The following is a 20,442-nucleotide window of genomic DNA, read 5'->3' on the forward strand; positions in this document are numbered from 1 at the left end:
ACTAGACTCAAGTCTCAGCTTCTGGTGATGACCCCAGGGGGTTCAGAAACTGAAGTCAACCTTGATGAGGGGAGATTTGTCCGCGGAGCAGATCGATCTTTCACAATTTGTTCCTCAGACCTGAAGAGGTAACACACTACTTTGAACTTCCCCTGTCATGCTCCCCTGAGCTGGTCCATGAAAGGAGGCTCCAAAGACAGCCAATATAGTCTCCAAATATCATCAGGTTTATTGACTTCCAGTGTTTCACTCGTGAACCTGAGCTAAGCACACAGTGGCCCAGCAGACCCTCGACCCTCGCAAGCTGGACACAGTGGAGCACTCATGCCTCCTCCCCCCCCCCCACCTCCTCCCCTGCTCGAGGCTCCACCAGGCAGAGATCATGAATGGAAGAGGGTTGGAGGCCCAGGGAGGCCATACAAGCAGGGACCTGCCCTTCAGTTCTCTCTCGCAAGCGCCACTCAGCTGTCCCTAGCACAACTCACACTCACAGTCCGTTGGGACCAGTGCCAGGTTCCTAATCCGCACCCCATTCCTAACCCCACACCACACCCAACAAATACCCAACCGCCCCACCCCTCGCCTTCCCCAGCCAGGGGCTTCGGAAGCCTCTCCTCGGTCAGCATAGCGGCTCCTCCTGCCCTTCAGGCAGCATGTTGGGGGTGTGGCTGCTGTTTTCCCAACTCCATCTCGACACTGATGAATAAAACTTCCCCCTCCCCTCTCCCCCAACCCCAATTCAGAGGGACTTGGCTTCTCCTCCTCCAACCAGTGGAATCCAATGGTGAGGCAGAGTTGGAGGAGCCTTGGATCCAGCCCTTGACTCTCCCTTTCCCCAGTGTACCCACACACTCTCCACCTCTGGGAGGGATAGGATCCCTCTGTGTCGTCACAGGATAGGAGAGAGACAGCCTGCGGCTGGTACTGGTGGAAACTGCATGTCCTAAGATGCATTGCTCCCACACCACTTAGTTTCACCCAGGCAATCTATGAAGGGGTACACAGCATTATGGGACATGTAGTTTCCAAGGGCTACTGAACACAGCCCCCTGGGAAGTCTGTTGTCTACCACTACTAAGCCCACCGCCCACCTGCCCCTGAAGCACACCATCCGGGCCACGGCTCAGAGCTCAGCATGGATGGGGGAGAGGAATGGAGGGGAATCCCCCCACCCTGCACCCAGGGAAGGGCAGCATCCTGAAGGAGCTTCGTGACGGCTCTGGGTCCTGGACATCCAGTTGAGAAAACATCTGGGGAGAGAGCAGGGCAGGGGTGACAGGAAAGAAGGGTCAGCGCCAAGCAGCCGGGAGCAGAGCACAGCAGCCAAGCCTGGGGCTCCCCCGAAGCTTCATCCTTGGGCTTCAGATGTAGGGAGGGAATACACAGTCCCCACAAGGGCCAAGCCTTGGTGATCATCCCTTATCCCATACCATCCCTCTCTCTGCTGGGCACCCCATTTACCAACCAGTCCAAAGACCCAACAGGGGACAGGAACAACTAGAGAAAGAAGGGAATGGACTCTAGCGGGGTTCAGAGTCAAGAGTCTACTGAATGTCCACCTTAGCCTACCTACCCTGAAGACCCACGGCCCTTCCAGCTTCTTCCTCATTCAGCGCCAAAGCCTTGTGGGGGAAGAGGGAAAGGGAGGGGTATCAAGCAGCCAGCCAGCAGGGAAGGGGTGGGGCAGTGGGGGGGTGGGGAGGGGTGTCTGAGGAAGGAGAAGCAGCGGGCACAGCTTCAAGGAATTGTAGGAGGGAAGCAACAGAGACAGTGAGATCTCATCACTTGCACCTTAGTCCTCACCCCAGAAGCACCCATGTGGCAAGGGTCAGAAGGTCTACAACTGTACAAAAGGAGCAGAGATTGATACTCCTATTGTCCCTCACCACCACCACTCTAGGACAAACTCTCCCAGACCACCAAGTGGGCCACCCAAGCCAGGATCCAGGGTGATTCCAGGCCAAGCCCTTCCCTAAAAAAACCATGCTATGTAAGAGATGGAAACGGGCCCCAGGGTCAAAACGCTGTCTGTCAGTCCCAACCACTGCCCTCAGGCTCTCTTCTTAAAGGCCCCCACTGACCCTTGCCCAAGGCTAATCTCCTCCTTCCTGATGAACTTTCCCCTCCCCACCTTCCACCTGACAGAACTTGTTTCTTCTGTGCTGGGCTTAAACCAAAAAACAGCATGGACAGTAGCAACGGCAGCAGCAAACCCCCTGGCCAGAGCAGACTCAAGCCCGAGTCAGGGCTAATGGTTAAGAGGGGAAGCCCAGAGGGCCATGGAGGTGAGTTTGGAGTTTAGACGGTGTTAGAGGGATGAACTGAACTCCAGCTGAGAGGTGCGCCTCCCGGGGAGCTGCCTTAAGGTGACTGGGACCCGGTCTTCAGAGGATGATACAGCGAGATGCTTTCTCCTCAGAATCCAGGCTGGGCTCTCTGGCCACTCTCTGTGCCCCTTCTTGAACCACCCCCACACCCGGATCCTGGGCCTGAGTCTCAGGATGCCCCTGCCATTGGTGGGCCCGCTGCCCACCTGCAGACTTCTTCTCGGCTGTCTCTCGGGCCCGGGTCTCAGGACTTCTCTGCAGGGGGCGGCCCCGCCGCCCACCCGCGGTCTTCTTCTCGGCTGCATCATAGGTCCGGGGCCCAGGACTCCCCTGACGTTGGCCTGCCCGCCGCCCACCTGTGGCCTTCTTCTCGGCTGCCTCTTGGGCCCGGGGCCCAGGACTCCTATGCTGTTGACTGCCCCGACGCCCACCTATGGCCTTCTTCTCCGTTTCTTGGGCCCGGGATCCAGGACTCCCTGACCGTTGACTGCCCCGCCCACGCCCACCTGCCGCAGCTTTCTTCTCAGCTTCCTCCTGCTCCGATAGGCTATAGGCCATGGCAAGTTGCATGTCCTCGTCTTCATCAGAAGGTTCACTGTCTGACAGGCGTAAGACACGTAATGACTTGGGCAGAGCTGCATTAGGTTCTTTGGTCAAATCCATCTGCTCTCGGCGACTCAGTTCCAGCCCCAGCTCTAGGTCATCAGGGATCCCTGCAGGACATAATCAAAGCTCTGTGTAACCTCCAGGCCAGCAGCTGCCATAGGTTCTCCCCCATTTTCTCGCATGTCTCTGATCAGGTCCCTAGAAGAACCCTCCATATCTCCATTTGTGTTCTCCCCCTCTGTGTCATGTCACCAGAGGACTCCCACACATAGACGGCACCTTCTCAGAGTCCTTCCCACGCCCATGGGTAGCCCCAACCCACTAACTCCTGCCTATGAGTAGGCCAAAGGGAAACTTCTTCCACCCAATGAGAAGCTCAGAAAGAGGAGCAGAAGCTACATATTCCTGTCTATGAGCCAAATGATGATGGTGTCTCTTACCATTGACAAGGACTGACTTCAGCTCCCCATCTTCCTCAACCTCCACCCGTTCCTCTCCATTCTCCCGGATTCTGTAATAGATGATACAGTTACTTTCACCTGGTTGTTTCACCAACATCCTCCTCCCCAAGGTCCCCCAACCTCCAAGCTCCTGCCCCTACACTTTCCTCCCCATCATTAGAATCAGAGCATCTTAGGGGCAGCTAGGTGGTGCAGTAGGTAAAGCACTGGTCCTGGATTCAGGAGGACCTGAGTTCAAATCTGGCCTCAGCCACTTAACACTTACTAGCTGTGTGACCCTGGGCAAGTCACTTAACCCCCACTGCCCCACCAAAACAAACAAACAAAAAAAAGAAGTAGAATCAGAGCATCTTAGAGAGCCAGAAGGGACCTCAAAGATCATCTGGTTCATTATAAAGAGGAAGAAACTGAGACCCAGAAAGATGATGTCATATCTAAATTATACAAGAAGTAAACGAAAGATCCAGAATGAAAACCTAAGTCTAGAGTCTCAAACGCATGATGATATACTTCTTCCACAGGGAGCCCTACCTTCGGGTAGTAATCCGGCGGCCATTAACAAAGGTGGTAGAGGTGGTCACAGAACGCATGCTTCGGGCCCCAGGACTGAAGGAGAAGGATGAAGCAAAGGCTGTAGGGAGGAGGGGAAAGGAGGAGAAAAACAGACTCATCCAATGGTTGGAGGCACCAGCAAAGAAAGCAATGGATTTAGGGAGCAGCTATGGAACCAATTGAGCATGCCCCCTGAGACCTCCTGAGTAGGAAGGCTTCAGGAGCCACCGTGGAGTAGGCTGGGAGGCCAAAGATCAATTTAGCAAGTAGTGGAAAGCGAGTAGAAGGAAGGATGGAAGGCTAGAGTGGAAGGACCATGGGATTTAAGGACTAGGATGGGAGGGAAGAGCAATATCTACCTGGGCGGGAAGAGAAGGGAGACGAAAAACCAAAGAAGGCTCTGGGGCGTGCTGGGCCCTGACCTGGGTCTATGTCATCTGCAAACAGCAAACAGCTCCCTCAGTATGGATCCAACAGAAGGAGAGAAAGATCCTCAGCAAGGTCACCCTCAGCTTTCCTTTCTTTCCTGAGGACCCTTGTCTGAGAAACTTTCCCCATAGTACTGCTTTGGAGCTCATCCCTGAAAAAATTGTTATTGTCTCAAGAACTTAGGTCTTCTCCCACCCTTAGTTTTGAACATCGTCAGGATGAAAGAGGGATATCCAGTCACCTACTCACCAAAAAAATCATCAAATGGGTCTTGGCCCCCAAAAAATTCCCTGAAGACGTCATCAGGATTTCGAAAGGTGAAGGTGAATCCACCAGATCTGGCCCATGGAGAATCTGAACCTGCTAAGGGGTGGGGGGGACAGGACAGGACAAATGTGTGACCCACAGATCCAGGTGGAACACTATATGGAAGATATATGCAACTGCTCCCAAGGTAAACACTCGAGAGAGAGGTTGACTAGGCTTGGTCATCCCCTCTCCATCCCACCAGGAACTCACCATCTCATATACCCATCTGCCTCCCTCCCAACTCCACCTACCAGCCCCAGGCCCAGATAGTCCATCTTTGCCATAGCGGTCATAGACGTCCCGTTTATTCTCTAAAAGAAAAAATGTTATGTCAGCTCTCCCCACTGGCTATGATAACAACAGAGTCATGTCCTTCTACTCCCTCCCCGGGGCTGCCACAATCCTGGGACCATCCATGAGCAGGCTGAGGTTGTCCCTACTGGGATTGCCTTGGGTATAGAGTCAGTGGGTAGGAGAGATATATGCAAAATGAATGAATGAATGAGGACTAAAGCCAAAAAAAAGTAAAAGAAAATCCACAAGTCCCCTTCAAGAGGGGAGGTAGAGCATACATAATCCCAGGGAGACCCGCAAGTTGAAACAGAAACGGGAAAGGAGAAAAGGGGCTCTCTAGTAAAAAGCAGGTAATGGGTAAAGGAACAGATGAAAAGTATAGTCCAAAATGAGCCAAGCTTCAGGCCCTTACTGTCAGACAGCACTTCATAGGCCTCTGCAACTTCCTTAAACTTCTGCTCTGCAAATTCCTTGTTGTCAGGATTCTTGTCTGGATGCCACTGTAGCGCCTTCTTTCTGTAGCTACAAGTGGGGAGAAGAGGGGGAATCATGAGAGGGGTCTTCCTGAGACTCCATCTCTCTTCCCATCTCTTCGTTTCTAGTATTTGCCCAAGGTCGCCAAGATTCCTTCTCTCCCACTTCATTCTCCACAAGTAATTTTTACTAGATGATTCACTGCCATCCCCCCCCCACTCTCTACCTTGTTTGTCTTTTGTCATCATCATTGTTTCAGTCATGTCCATCTCTTTGGGACACCATTTGGGCTTTCCTTGGCTAAGATACTGGAGTAGTGCGCCATATTTGTTTTTACTCTATTGTATATCTTTCAGTGGCTATACCTCATATATCCAACTAGAGTGTAAACTTCTGGAGGACAGGGATTGTGTTTTATACTTTTATATCTAGCCCTCCACCCTTTCCTACCCCCCTCAAACACTGAGCACAGTGCCCTAGACAGGGTAGGTACTGAGTTGTTTTTTGTCCTTCGTTCTCAAAGAAGACCATGGCAGATATCATGACTTGCACTGAATTGGATTTAAGTGAGGAAGGGCTGTGAAAAGTTACCAGCCTCACTTTTTCCTCTGGAGCCATCTGGGTCCAGGGACAAGATATGTTATCAGGATGACCGGAGATGGCCCTGGATGTTTTAAGGCAATTGGGTTTAAGTGACTTGATCAAGGTCACATAGCTAGTAAGTGTCTGAGATGAGATTTTAACTCAGGTCTATCCAATTTCAGGGCCAGTACTCCATTCACTGTGCCATCTAGCTGCCCATAGGTACTGGGTAAAGGTTTGTTGATGATGGAATCAAGAGAAGAGCAGCTGCAGCTCTGATCCCTCCCAGTGATCTCCCCAGAAGGACTAGGAATCCTTAAGCATGCCTACAGTGGCCAGTAAGGGGACAGGGGCAACAGTTTTCTTCATTTTCCCTAAGTGTGGCCCCTTTGACCTCAGCTCCACTTTAACTCTATCCCATGATAATCAGGGTCCCTAAGTCTGAAAGCAGGCTGCCCAGGGACATCCCCAGCAAAGGGAAAAACTTAAAATCTAAAGGGACTGGGTTCAGGAAGGGAATCCTCAGTGTAAGTCACACAAGCATTCACAGCTTATGAAGACCACAGCCTTCAGACGGGAAAGCGCCATACATCATATCTTGTCCGATCCCTTCACTTTCCAGATGAGGGATCTGAAGGTGGGAAAGCTGAACTCCCTTGTCCAAGATCACACAGCTTTTAGTAACAGTCTCAATTCAAAACCAGGCCCCCTGACTCCAAGTCCAGTACTTTTTTCACTCTATGACACCACCTTCATTTTGTTATAGCTTTCTCACATTGCTTCCTCTATCCATGAGACCTGGACAAAGCCCTAGATCTTTCAGAGGGCCTTGTTCTCTCATCGATGCTCCCAGGCACACCCACTGGTGTTGCTTGCCAGGAAGAAGTTTCATGGGAGTAAGAGAAGCCTCACTGATGCCCAGGGATGGGGGCACTTACGCCTTCTTGATGTCATCAGGGGAGGCACTTGGAGGCACATCCAGGATCTCGTAGTAGGATGCCATAGCAGCCCGTCTATCTGTCCCTAATGAGGCTGCAGAAGAGGAATTTGTCAGTAAGAGGCTAGAACTTCCCCCAGGTAATGGGGAGGAACGTACTCCTTCAGGGAAAATTCCTAGGCAGAAAGAAGGGCAGCTCGAACCTCATGGGTTTCAGGGTGAGGCATCCACAACATGCTTCCTCTCCAAGGAGGTTTCATAGCCAGCCCCAATACAAGCCAGCCCTTCCTGCTGCCCGAGTAACAAACAGAGCTCAGGCCCAGCTAGCCCTATCGCTGCTCCCTGCGCTCACTCCCAGCAGCCCCCACCCCTGGAAACAGAAGCGGCCCCTCCCCCCACCCCTCTCCGGGCCCAGGCCACCCCCAGCCCCCGGCCCAAGCCAGCCCACCAGTGCTGCGGAGCCCCGCCCCCCGCCCCCCGCTCCTGTCTGGGGAACTGCTAACACTGGCTGCCTTCGCTCCGGCTCTGGCTTCCGAACTGCGTAGCTCGGCCCAGCGCTAGCTTAGTGAAGGGGCCCGAGCATGCGCCCGAGCCAGGGAAAATACTAGACTGAGAAGAGCTGGCTCCGGGCCCGGCTCGGAGACGGGAGGTGGGGGAGGAAGGGAAGAAGGGCAGGCAGCCGCGGCTGCTCGGAGGCGGAGGCGGGGCCGAAGCTATTTTGGGCTTGTACCATGACGACACCGGCATCGGGACCGACGGGCCTAGGCAGAGACAGACACGCTCCAAGGATGACGCACGCTCTAAAACAGAGAGCCAGCTAGGCAAACAGGCTCACACAAACAAGGTGCCAATCTCCCTCTGGCATTCATTGCGTGTCATGGAACAACAGCCCTCCCCAGACGCCGACCCCTCACACGTTCAGCACCAGGACCCCACCAACATAAAACCCAGGGATCGTGGCTCCAGAGCGGGACCCCAAAGGCCATCTGATTCAACCTCTGTATACGGATGAGGAACTGAGGCTCAAAGAGTGACTTGCCCAAGGTCACACAGATAATGTATTCAGCAGAGCTGGGATTTGAACCCAGACTCCCTGATTCCAGTCACGAAGACAGTGCATTTACATTTATTAAGTGCCTACCGTTGCTTTCTACTGTCCCAGGTCACACTGCTCAGAAGAAATGGAATTTTAACCCAGATCCTGTTTCCAAACCCAGAAGTCTTTCTTTTAGAGTTTATCTTTTCAGTTCCAAATTATCTCTTTCTCCCCTCCCCTACTCACTGGAAAGGCAAGAAAAAACAAAATTCATTACAGATATGGAAAAGAAATTTCTGCATCAGCCATGTTCCACAGCACTTTCACTATACCCATCCCTTTAACTCAACTTGATTTTTAAAAATAATATTTTGTCTCCCCCCAGTTACATGTTCCACGCGCTTTACAGACAATTTTTAACATTCATTTCAAAAAAAAAGTTTTGAGTTCCAAATTTTATCTCTCCCTCCCTCACCTTCCCCCTCCTTGAGACAGTAAGCAATTTGATAAAGGTTCTACATGTTCAATCATGCAAAACACATTACCATACAAATCGATTTTACAAGCATTTATGGAGTGCTAGGCACTGTGCTAGATGTGGGGAATACTAATATTAAAAACAAACAACATCTAGATAATCCCCCTCAAGGAGTTTAATTTATCCTGGCAATAGCAGATACCGGGAAGAGAGAGCTTCCAAAGGGAGGTTAGAAGAGATGTTTACTTAAATTCATCATTTCCTCCCCAAACTGATCCCTTCTATATTCTCTCCCAACTCAGAATCATTTGGTTCCACTTCTCCTTTTGTTTTATTTCCCTGCGGAGCAATGAGGGTTAAGTGACTTGCCCAGGGTCACACAGCTATTAAGTATCAAGTGTCTGAGGGCAGATTTGAACTCAGGTCTTCCTGAATCCAAAGCCGGTGCTTTATCTACTTCGCCACCTAGCTGCCCTCGGTTCCACTTCTTAATGCAAGTGTAGAGAGCTGGATTTGAACCTCTGTTTGCTTTCATCTAGTCCTCAACATCAGACATGGTCTGGATCCTAAAGATCCTGCCCCACTAAATTTTGGTGTCTGAGGGCTTGGCCTTTTCTCCTTTCTCTACACCCTCCTTTTTACTGATGTCATCATATCCCTTGGGTTCAATTAGCATCTCCAGGTGAATGACTTCCAGACCTATATATCCAGCACTAATCTCTCCCTGGGGCTCTAGTTAGGCATCATAAATTGCCTGTTGGACATCTCCCTGTAGATGTCCCACAGTCATCTCAAAATCAACATACCCTATATGGAGCTCATTATTTATCCCCAACCCGCCTGCCTCCCTTTCTGTCCAAACTTCTCTATTTCTGCTTAGAGCATCTATCCCAGTCAATCACCCGTGCCTGCAGCCTCAGTGTCATATTATAGACTCCCTCTCCCTAACCTTCCCATTGGCGGTGAATTGTGAAGTGTCATCAATTCTAACACCCTCCCCCCATTTCTTACATCCATCCCCTTCTTTATATTCACCCAGCCATTGGCTTAGTCTGGGCTCTTGTCTAGATTAGTGTAATAGTGTAGAGAAAGCTAGATTATACAGTGGATAGAGCACTGGACTTGAAGTCAAGAAGATCTGAGTTCAAATCCAGCCTCAGAGGCTCACTAGCTGTGTGACCCTGGGCAAGTCACTTAACTTCTGTCTGTCTTATTTTCCTCATCTGTAAAATGGGGGTGTAAAAGCACATACCTCCCAGGGTTGTATTGAGGATCAAATGAGGTAATATTGATGAAAAATGCCATCAATACTGGTATAAATAACCTCCTACTTGTATTCCCTGATTCTGGTCCTTGATCTCAACAATCTATCCTCCAAACATCTGCCAAAATTATCTTCCCAAAGTACAGGACTGACCAGGTCACTGTCCTGCTAACCTTTTCTAGTTTGTTTCCAATTCCTCCTTTTAATGAGTTCTGTGTTTCAGTTCAACTAGCCTACGTGGTTTTCCTCAAACTCAGAATTTCATCCTGCCTCTTGACAAGCAGTAGCCTACCTCCCTGGACTATTCATCCATGTTCCCTTCTTCTTCTAATCCTTGCCTTTCTTCAAAGCTCAAGTCAAGCCTGTCCTGATGTCCTGAACCATTTGTGTGCTCTCTCTCTTCAAATAATCTTGTATGGGCTTCTGTGGAGAAATGTTGTACCTCTCTGGTAGATTGTAAGCTTTTTGAGGGTAGGGACTAGTTTTTTATTTTGGCTTTTTATCCCCATGCCTGGCACAGCGCTTAGCACTTTGAAGGCACTTAAATGCTTCTTGAATTTAAGTTTACACTATTCACAGTCAAGATAAGAATGCAGACTCATATGGCTTTTTCAAAGTTACTGAGAAAGAATAGTTAGTTTTTGTCTGTCCTGGCTCCTTGATTTTTCTGTAACATTTAATACATGCCCACCCTCTCCTCCTGAACCTTCTCCCCTCCTTGAGCTTCTTCGACTTTGTTTTTCTCCTACCTTCTTTCTCTGCTCCTTTTCAATTTCCTTTACTGGTTCACCATCTTCTTCCCTCCCCCTAAGTGTGGGTGTCCCCCAAAGCTCTGTCCTAGGTTTTCTCTCTCTCCACTCTTTTTCTTGGTGATCTCATCCCGTTTCCATGGATTCAATTGTCGCCTCTGTGCACATGACTCTAAAAATCTATGCATTCAGCCCAGCCCTAAACACTTCTCTGAAAACTCTAATGCCAAACCTCCAGCTGCCTGCAGCACATATCCACCCACACATCCCGCTGCCACCTCCCACTCAACACCTCCCAGACAAGACAACTTCCTAAAACTCCTCTCACCGTGTCCTTTTCTATTGTGGGCTTGCATCAGCATTTTTTCTAGTCACTCAGAGCCCAAATCTCAACCTCATCATATACTTTCCCTTCACTCTTACATGCCATAACCAATCAGTTGCCAAGCCCTTGTCAATTCTATTGACACAATATTTTTCTCAGACATTCTCCTCTCTCTACTCCTCTCCCTCTCTGCCCGGCCCCAATTCTACCATTCTAGTCCAGGTCCTTATCGCTGTTCCCTTAGACTATTTTTAAAACTTTATGTCTGGGGGCGGGGGGGGGGGGGAACAGCTAGGTGGCCCAGTGGATAAAACACCGGCCCTGAATTCAGGACTCCCTGAGTTCAAATCCAGCTTCAGACACTTGACACTTAACTGGCTGTGTGACCCTGGGCAAGTCACTTAACCCTCATTGCCCTGCAAAAAAAACAAACAAACAAACAAAAACAAACAAAAAAACTTTTCAGGGGCTCCTCAGTGCTTCCACATAGTTAAGAAGGCTATGTTAATTGCACTTCAAAAACTAATATCTCTTTCTCATTCACTACCACCACCATAATAAACATCAGCAAGTATTTATTGAACACCTACTATGTGCAGCTCACTGGTTAATGCTGATCATCTCTGTAATATCTAACTTGGGAAAGAAGAAATGCTCATGAAAGGGCAAATAGGAATACTATAAAGTCAACAGATGTCAAAATAAATTGTATAGATAATAAACAATATGATGTAGGTCATTACAAACCCCAACCCTCTCTCACATGCCCTGGCATTATTCATGAGCATGACTCATGGAGCATGTGTGTAGCTGAACTGAGTTTCCCTGGTCACTTCTGGCAAGCCACTTGTGTTCTGGCTTGGCACTGAAGGACTTTGTGTCTTGGAATGATTCAGCAATATCTTGGTCCCTGTGATGGCAAAAGAAGGGTGATGCTTCAAAAAAGGATTGGCCACTGAGCCAGAAAGAGCCACCTCCTCAGGAAAAGACAACTTCTGCAATCGATCTCTCTCCCCGTGTACTGAATATGCAGGGACTCTGTAAGGCTCTCTCTTTTTTTTTTTTTTGTGAGGCAATTGGGGTTAAGTGACTTGCCCAGGGTCACATAGCTAGTAAGTGTCAAGTGTCTGAAGCTGGATTTGAACTCAGGTCCTCCTGACTCCAGGGCCGGTGCTCTATCCACTGCGCCACCTAGCCGCCCCAAGAGGGGGCTTTTTCTTTGACTTCCTGTGATGAGTGGTTCTCTTCCCCTCCCCTTCCCTCCCTTTTCCTCCCTTGCCACCTCTTTGTTGAATCTAAAATGGAATTGGGGTTAGCTACAAAGCTAGAGTATATATTCATCTAAGTGGGCTTGAGCTGGGATCTTGAGGTTCTAGTTGCTTCTTCAGTTTTGTGTTTCCCTCCCTGAGTATAGGTGATTAAGCAGTGATCCTGAGATGAATGTTTTCAGCTTTGGAGGCTTTCTTGAAAATTCAAGAAGCCAGGATATTCCAAGCCCCTTGATCAGAACTGATTGGTGGCAGGGGGTTTCTGCAACTATACCCTTCTCAGAGAAGATTACCATGAATAAGATGATGACCCCAACACCTGACCTAGCTTACCAGATGTGAACCTTGAGGGAGTTGTTCAGATGGTAGAGAATCAAGATGAAGGGGAAATGGTTGTTCAGAAATCCCAGTCTCATGGGTTAGGTTCTAAGTATCAATTTGGGGGGGGGGCAATGGGGGTTAAGTGACTTGCCCAGGGTCACACAGCTAGTAAGTGTCAAGTGTCTGAGGCCAGATTTGAACTCAGGTACTCCTGAATCCAGGGCTGGTGCTTTATCCACTGAACCACCTAGCCGCCCCTAAGTATCAATTTTTAAGTCTACATTTCCTTCCTGACAAAAGAGACTATGACTTGACCCATCTTCCTATCAGCAGTGATCTTCTTCAAGAAGAGTACAGTTGCACAAACCTCCTCTTGCTGCTGCTCGGCTTCAAATGAGGGGTGCAGGGCTGCAAACATCCATGTCAGACACCTATGCCCAAGAAAGAAACAGAGGGTAGAAGAGGCAGCCAGGGGCCTGAAGCCCAGGCTCAGGTTCACCCAGACAGCACTTGCTTTAGCTGTCATGTGGAAGCATCAGTGCTGAGGGTTAAGACGAGGCCTTCTGGGGCAGCTAGATGGCGCAGTGGATAGAGTACTGGCCCTGGAGTCAGGAGGACCTGAGTTCAAATCCAGCCTCAGACACTTACTAGCTGTGTGACCCTGGGCAAGTCACTTAACCCCCATTGCCTCACCAAAAAAAAAAAGAGGCCTTCTTTCCCTATCTTCATGGGAAATAACAAAGAGAGTTCCATACCAACTTTCTGGAGTCCGGAAGAGAAAAAAAAGAGAGTAGAAGTTGTCTCTTCCTTTATAGTCTACTGAATGAATGGTTCATTCTGAATGAGCAGCTAATAGTCTAAAAATAAATCCCACTCCCCCTATTTCTGTTAGGGGATAAAGGAACCAATAAGGAAATTGTTTCTTCACTTGAAAGCATACATCCTTTAGCACTGAGCCAGACATCACCAGAAGCAGCAAAGGAAACAAAGCCTACATAAGCACACAATCCATAGGTTGGCCCTTGATACATAAAGAACTAGAAACCAAGTGAGCATTCATTAATTAGGAAATTTTGTTTATTGATTGTAACAGAATGCTTTGTAATTATCATGACCAAGCTTTGCCTGAAGGAAGAGATGAAAGGATCATGGAATCACAGGATTTTAGAGATAGATGGGATCTCAATCCCCATTGAGTCTGACCCATACCATGCATGAATACCCAGTATAATAATACTGGGCATATAGCCTGTACTTGAAGACATCCAATAATGTAGCCCCATTATAATGATATAATATCGATGAGGAAATTTATCCAACTTTTAGACAGCTCTAATTGTAAATTAGGGTCCACACACACACATCAAATGTAAATTTGCTTCTTTGCAGCTTTCACTCATTATTTCTATTTATGCCTTCTATGGCTCACACAAAATACATTTAACTCCTCTTACAATGACAGCTGATATGTACATAGAGAGATAATTTAGGGTATGCAAGGGGTTTGGCCTGTGCTATCTCATTTAATTTCATGCACACAATAACTCTGTGGTGTCTATTCTATTATTATCCTCATTTTACAGATGGAGAAAGTGAGACTTGAAGAAGATTGCTATCCCAGGTCTTCTCCAGACTAAATATGTCTAGATCTTCCCGAACATACATCATAAGACAAGAATACAAGGCCCTTCCCCATCCTGGTTTCCCTGATGCTCTCCTGCTTACCAGGTCCATTGTAAACTCTGATACCCAGAGTGGAACACAGTATTCCAGATATGATCTGGTCAGGTCAGGTCATGGACCCCTTTGGTCATCTGGTGAAGCCCACAGACCCCTTCTCAAAATACCATTTCTTTCCTATATTTGTAACAGAACAAAACACTCAATTTCAGCTCTAGCTTAATGACAATTAAGATGTAGTTCTGGGCAGCTAGGTGGTGCAGTGGATAGAGCACCAGCCCTGGATTCATGAGGACCTGAGTTCAAATCTGACCGTAGGCACTTGACACTGGCTGTGTGACCTTGGGCAAGTCACTTAACCTCAATTGCCTCACCAAAAAAAAAAAAAAAAAGATGTAGTTTTCCCCCCATCCAAGTAAACAGACCCATTGAAATCTGTAGTTTAGAAGCTATCTCCTCCTTATTCCTGGAAGCTACAACTGTCTTAATATAGCCCAACATCATATTTGCTTTCTGGTTTGCCACATCACACTTCTGACTCAATTAAGCTTGCAGTCCCTTAAAACTGCAAACAAACTGCTATTTTACCCTATATTTCTTTTTCAAAATAGAGTTTTATTTTTTTCCAGTTACATGTAAAGACAATTTTTAACATTTGTTTTTGTTTTTTTATATTTTTGAGTTTCAAATTTTTCCTATATGCCTTAAGTTGATTGTTTTGAAGCCAACCATAAGACTTTGCATGTATTCCTTACTGGATTTGGGTTCAGTCCAATGACCTAGCCTGTCAAGGTCATATATCATCTGATCTGTTAGGTGTTCCTCCCAGCTTTGTTTTCTCTGCAAATTCAATGTGAATACCATCTAGGCTTCCATTCAAGTCACTGATAAAAATGGTAGATAGTAAAGGACCAAGTATATTTACCTGAGGCATTCAAATGCAGGCCTACCAAGTTGATATTGAACTATTAACAACTACTTTTTGAGGCTAAGCATTCAACCTGTTTCAAATTTATCTAATTACATTTTTCATCTATTCCACATCTTTCCATCTTTCCCATGAGAATGGTATGACATACTTTATCAGACACTTTGCTGAAATGGAGGTAAACTATATCTCTAGCATTTCTCTTCCTTACCAGTTTAGTAACCCTGTCCAAAAATGAGAAATATATTTAGTCTGGAATGACTCATTCCTGATACATCCATGATGGCTATGTCACTGTCTCCTTTTCTAGCTGTCTGTTTACCATTTCTTTAATGATCCATTCCAGAATTTTCCCAGTAATCACAGTCAAGCTTATTGGCTTATAGTTGACTGACTGTTCTCTTTCATTCTTTGAAAATTGGAATGAGCTTACCATTCTCCAATCTTGTAGTACCTCCCTCATTTTCTTGGAAAGGTGGAATGAAATATATGCTGTTGAACCTAGTTGATGAATTGATTGTTTTTGAAGATCTTATGTTTGTTTTTTGTTTTTTTAATTTTGGGTATTGTATAAAGCTTTCTGGGTCAGAGTGGAAGGGATATATATTAAGGAATAAATATGGTCTAAAGTTCCAAAAAAAGACATCACCAAAACTTTTTTTCAAAGAAAATAATTTGTAAAACTTCCCTGTTCCTTCATATTTTCATTAAAGATATTTTTGCTATTGATATAGACCTTTCTCACAGAGATTGTGTTAAGACAAGAAAGTAGGATTATTTATGTTCTCTTCATTTTTTTTAGGTAATAAAATCAGGTATGATTCTTTCGGTATCTGCCTTCTTAAGAAAACTTTTGATTACCCCCCCCCAATATTTTGTCTTTTTTGGGGGGGGGGGCAATGAAGGTTCAGTGACTTGCCCAGAGTCACACAGCTAGTAAATGTCAAGTGTCTGAGGCCAAATCTGAACTCAGGTGCTCTTGAATCCAAGACTGGTGCTTTATCCACTGTGCCACCTAGCTGCCCCCAAATATTTTAAATGTTATATCACCTCTAACGCAAATTTCTTTGTGTCTACATGTACTGATATAGCCATTATGCCTTACTTTGTATTTTCAAACACCATTTCTGCTTTCTCAAATAGCATGTCAGGGACTGTAGTGTTGAGTCCAAATATGATGATTCTATTGTCATACCAATGACTGTGATTGCATCAATACCATAGACCTTTCCAGGCCTCCTCAACAAGATTCATGATTAATCCAAAGAAAGTGGCTTAGCAATCTATAGAGGAAAAACAACATGGCAAAAGCATGTCTATTCTGTAGACTATGGCATGCAATTGTATAGTCAGCCCAGTGAGAGGGTACATATATCAAAGACAAGAACTTCAGATTCATGATGAATTGGGCTCATAATTGAACACGAGGAAGACAGTGAGCTAGATTGCATTTGGGTAACTGGGAAGTGCTTTTAGAACAACAAATTCTTTCCCCACATAAAAACTCAACTCCCAGTAATGCTATAATATTTTTAATTTTGGCACATTCCCAAACCTCCTAAAGCATAGGGAGACCATGGGTGACTTTCCTCCTAATTTCTATGTTCCCCTCTATCAAGCAACCATTTTTCTCTCTCCCTTCCCAACTTCCATTCTTCTTTTCCTTTTTTTTCTCAGTCTCATCCTTCATTTCCCTCTCCAATGTGGCACCAACTTTAAGCTCACCTCAGGTGTCAGGAAAGCTCTTTCTAGCTAAAGCTGAAAGCCCAGGGTCCTGTTCCAGGACAGCTGTATTCCCCCTCTCCAGATCAGTGTCCCTACTTGCCTCATATCCTGATGTCTTAAACAGGAAGAGACAAACACCCTTCCCTGCCTCTGGGGTGACTGACTCACTGTCTGGGCATAAAAGTATCAAGTGGACCCAGGAGAAAAGGCAACAAGAGAGATGGGTCTTCCCTACCCTGGGACAGGGAGGGTGACTGAATGTCAGCTACAGTACCCCTAAGAGGGAAGGGGAAAGAACAAAGGAACAGAGAAAGGACTTAGGAGAAAGAGAGAAATGAAGGCCCTGGTTTCTCTTCTGGTGATTTGATTCCCGTTACTCCTTCTGGAAGTGAGCTAAGTGTTCTGCATCATTCCCCACCTTCCTTTTCACTCTCTTCATTCCTTCTGCTTCCCTTATCTTTCAGATTATGATAAAACTTAAACTCAAATTCTTTTTTCTTTTTTTCTTTTCTTTTCTTTTTTTTTTTGTGGGGTAGCGAGGGTTAAGTGACTTGCCCAGGGTCACACAGCTAGTAAGTGTCAAGTGTCTAAGGCAGGATTTGAACTCAGGTCCTCCTGAATTCAGAACCAGTGCTTTAACCACTGCACCACCTAGCTGCCCTTTAAACTCAAATTCAATTCAATTAAACAAATATTTATTAAATGCCCAAATATTTATTAAATGGTCAAGGCACTGTAATATGCCCAGGGGATAAAAAAGCAAAAATAAAAACCTAGTCTCTGTCCCTAGGGAGCTTACAATTAAGTACAGTAAATACAAAGTATATTCAGTTTCAAAAGAAAGAGTGCCAATAACTAGGAGGATGGGTAAAGGTCTCAAAGTGATGGATAGGTTAGGGTTGGGCAGGTGGCTCAGGATTGCTGGGAGGTAATGGAGATGGTCAAAGAATAAAGGACAAGTTGCTCCAGTTCCTTCCTTCCTTCCTTCCTTCCTTCCTTCCTTCCTTCCTTCCTTCCTTCCTTCCTTCCTTCCTTCCTTCCTTCCTTCCTTCCTTCCTCCCTTTTCTTCTTTCTACCATTTGGTTCTCTGACCCTTGGCTATTAGGAGAGGTACAAGGCCTGGCACAGACTTTCTATGAGGTGAGAAAAAGCAAGGGAAGCTCCTTGAAGAGTATTAGTAGAAATGGTCTGTTGTGGCTATTTTATATAGAAAACAATTTTGATGTTTGTGAGGAAGCAATGAGTCACTAAAGAGAACCCAGGACAAGTGGGTGGGACCCGTAACCTGAGACTAGTTGAATATGATCACTGAACTGGAGATGTCTGTCATCTGCTCTGTAAGGGAGTGAGAACAGGAGGTATCTTTCAGACAGGAACCTAAGCATTCCCACAAAAGGGAGCACTAGCTTTAAAATAAGAAGACAGAGATTCTGATGGAGAAGGAAACTGGTACAATGAAGGCAGGCTCCAAGGAAAGTTATCTCCACAATCAAGGTCACAAGGACTCTTGGGAAACCAGGCCCAGATGTTAACTTGGAATAATTGTTGAGGAAGCCAAGCTTCAGTCAAAGAGCATATTGTGATAGCTGAAAAGAAAAAATCTGATATGCAGTCATTGGTAAACAGATTTTTTTTTTATTTGCAATGCAAGGGAGATCCAAAAAGAGAGATATCTCAGTATAAACACAGATTTTATAAGATAACATTTTATATAGAAAAGCAACAAAATAAAAAGAAATACTCCCTCTATACAGATTCAATATACTAGTAAAGTACAAGAATATATACACATTTCTCATTATTAAGAAATTTCTACTCATACATAAATGAACCTCCTGAAAGAGATGTGAAGAATGAGACATATGTTTTAGACATATGAGAATTTGTTTTGTTGACTCTGCATATTTCTTACAAGGATCCTGTTTTCTTTTCCTCCCTCATTCCCCTAGTTAGGAAGGATGGGGTAAGAGGAGGGAGGGGAATTAATGCTTGATATGCTTGAAAAAATAAAATGAATTTTTTAAAATGTACCAAAAGTATAAGTGATATATAGTATTGAGAATCAAATCAGGATATAGGTGATATATAGTACAGATTAAGAAACATCTGTAATATGTTTAATGTATATATATATAACACCTATATCAGATTACCTGCTGTCTAGGGGAGGGGGGAGGGAGGAGAGGGAGGGAAAAAAATCTGAAATTGGAAAGCTTGTATAAACAAATGTAGAGAACTATCTTTACATGTAACTGGAAAAAAATAAAATGCTTTTATCAGAAAAAAAAACTTTTCTCAGCAATACAATGACCCAAGACAATCTCCAAGGACTATTGTTGAAATATCCTATCTGGGGGTGGCTAGGTGGCGCAGTGGATAAAGCACCAGCCCTGGATTCAGGAGTACCTGAGTTCAAATCCGGCCTCAGACACTTGACACTTACTAGCTGTGTGACCCTGGGCAAGTCACTTAATACCCATTGCCCCGCAAAAAAAAAAAAAAAAAAAAAAAGAAAGAAATATGCTATCTAGCTCAAAAGAAAGAACAGGTATGGATAAACAAAACTGAAACATGCTATTTTTTCACTTTCTTTTTTTTCCTTTTATTCAAGTTTTCTTATACAAAATGACTAATATGTTAAAGTTTTATGTAATCATACATGTATAACCCATATCAGATTTCTTACCACCACAAGGAAAGGGAGGAAAGGAGGGATAAAAATTGGAACTGAAAATTATAAATAAAAATGTTTATTACTTTTTTTTTTTTTTGCAGGGCAATGGGGGTTAAGTGACTTGCCCAATCACACAGCTAGTAAGTGTCAAGTGTCTGAGGCCGGATTCGAACTCAGGTACTCCTGAATCCAGGGCCGGTGCTTTATCCACTGCGCCACCTAGCTGCCCCTATTGCTTTAAAAAAAGGAAAAAAAAGAAACATCTGTTCAAATGAGATACAGAGCAGGCAGAGGAAATTTTTCTCTGATGAACACTGTGACACTTTTTGCTTTCCCAGAAAATTAAAACAGTCTTGTGATTGCTTAAATTTACTCAAATTTAAATGTTCAAATTTAGTTAACTCCATTTCAGGTTGAAGCAACTTTGACAGCCTGCTAGGGAGTATGCTTCAGAGAAAAGGAATGAAGCAGGGGAAAACAAGCCAATGTCAAGAATAAGATCTCCAGGACCTGGCACCATAGAAACTTCCAAGAAAGTAGAGGCATTGACTCTGAGGTTATACTATGAGACAGCCCAGCAGAAGTATTATGGGATCCAAGGAAGAAATAGATGTTTTGCCCAAAGACAACGGAATGATTTTCTGAGGGCCAAAACAGAGCAGAAATGTGACAGGAAGGCAGCACAGAAAGGAAGCTGTGTCTGAGGAACTAAGAATACTGTTAGGGCCAACAACAATGTTCATTGGAATTTAAAGTGACTTGACAGCCCCCAACCTCAAGGTGAATAGAAGAATGGGACCAGAGTATTCCTGAGCAATGCCAATTTATGACTTTTAGAGTAGGGGCGGCTAGGTGTTGCAGTGGATAACCTGAGTTCAAATCCGGCCTCAGACACTTGACACTAGCTGTGTGACCTTGGGCAAGTCACTTAACCCCAATTGCCTCACCAAAAAAAAAAAATTTTTTTTTAATAAATAAATAATGACTTTTAGAGTAAGCTAAAGTAAGGATGAGGTCTCCAGT

The 20,442-nt window shown here is 45.6% G+C and overlaps 1 protein-coding gene across 8 annotated transcripts; it reads right to left on the reverse strand.

Annotated features, from left to right (window-relative positions):
- Positions 1-206: 206 nt before the first annotated feature.
- DNAJB2 (DnaJ heat shock protein family (Hsp40) member B2) lies at positions 207-10,548 on the reverse strand. 8 transcript variants are annotated; one of them, XM_043997175.1, is made up of 11 exons: positions 10,499-10,548; positions 8,113-8,252; positions 6,973-7,066; positions 5,391-5,500; positions 4,936-4,995; positions 4,625-4,738; positions 4,306-4,383; positions 3,926-4,025; positions 3,374-3,444; positions 2,534-3,040; positions 207-1,250 (listed from the first exon to the last, which is right to left on the reverse strand). In XM_043997175.1, exons 3-11 carry the CDS (start codon positions 7,035-7,037, stop codon positions 1,075-1,077), a joined length of 1,281 nt encoding a protein of 426 aa, XP_043853110.1. In that variant the 5' UTR covers positions 7,038-7,066; positions 8,113-8,252; positions 10,499-10,548; the 3' UTR covers positions 207-1,074. The 8 variants fall into 8 exon arrangements, with proteins under 8 accessions (XP_043853110.1, XP_043853109.1, XP_043853104.1 ...); XM_043997174.1 differs by lacking the exons at positions 8,113-8,252; positions 10,499-10,548 and adding exons at positions 7,175-7,259; positions 7,475-7,543; XM_043997172.1 differs by lacking the exons at positions 8,113-8,252; positions 10,499-10,548 and adding exons at positions 1,574-1,622; positions 7,475-7,629 and having other exon boundaries at positions 1,109-1,250.
- Between the last annotated feature and the right edge of the window lie 9,894 nt (positions 10,549-20,442).

The sequence above is a fragment of the Dromiciops gliroides genome, chromosome 3, assembly GCF_019393635.1.
Source record: "Dromiciops gliroides isolate mDroGli1 chromosome 3, mDroGli1.pri, whole genome shotgun sequence".
Taxonomy (NCBI): Eukaryota; Metazoa; Chordata; class Mammalia; order Microbiotheria; family Microbiotheriidae; genus Dromiciops; species Dromiciops gliroides.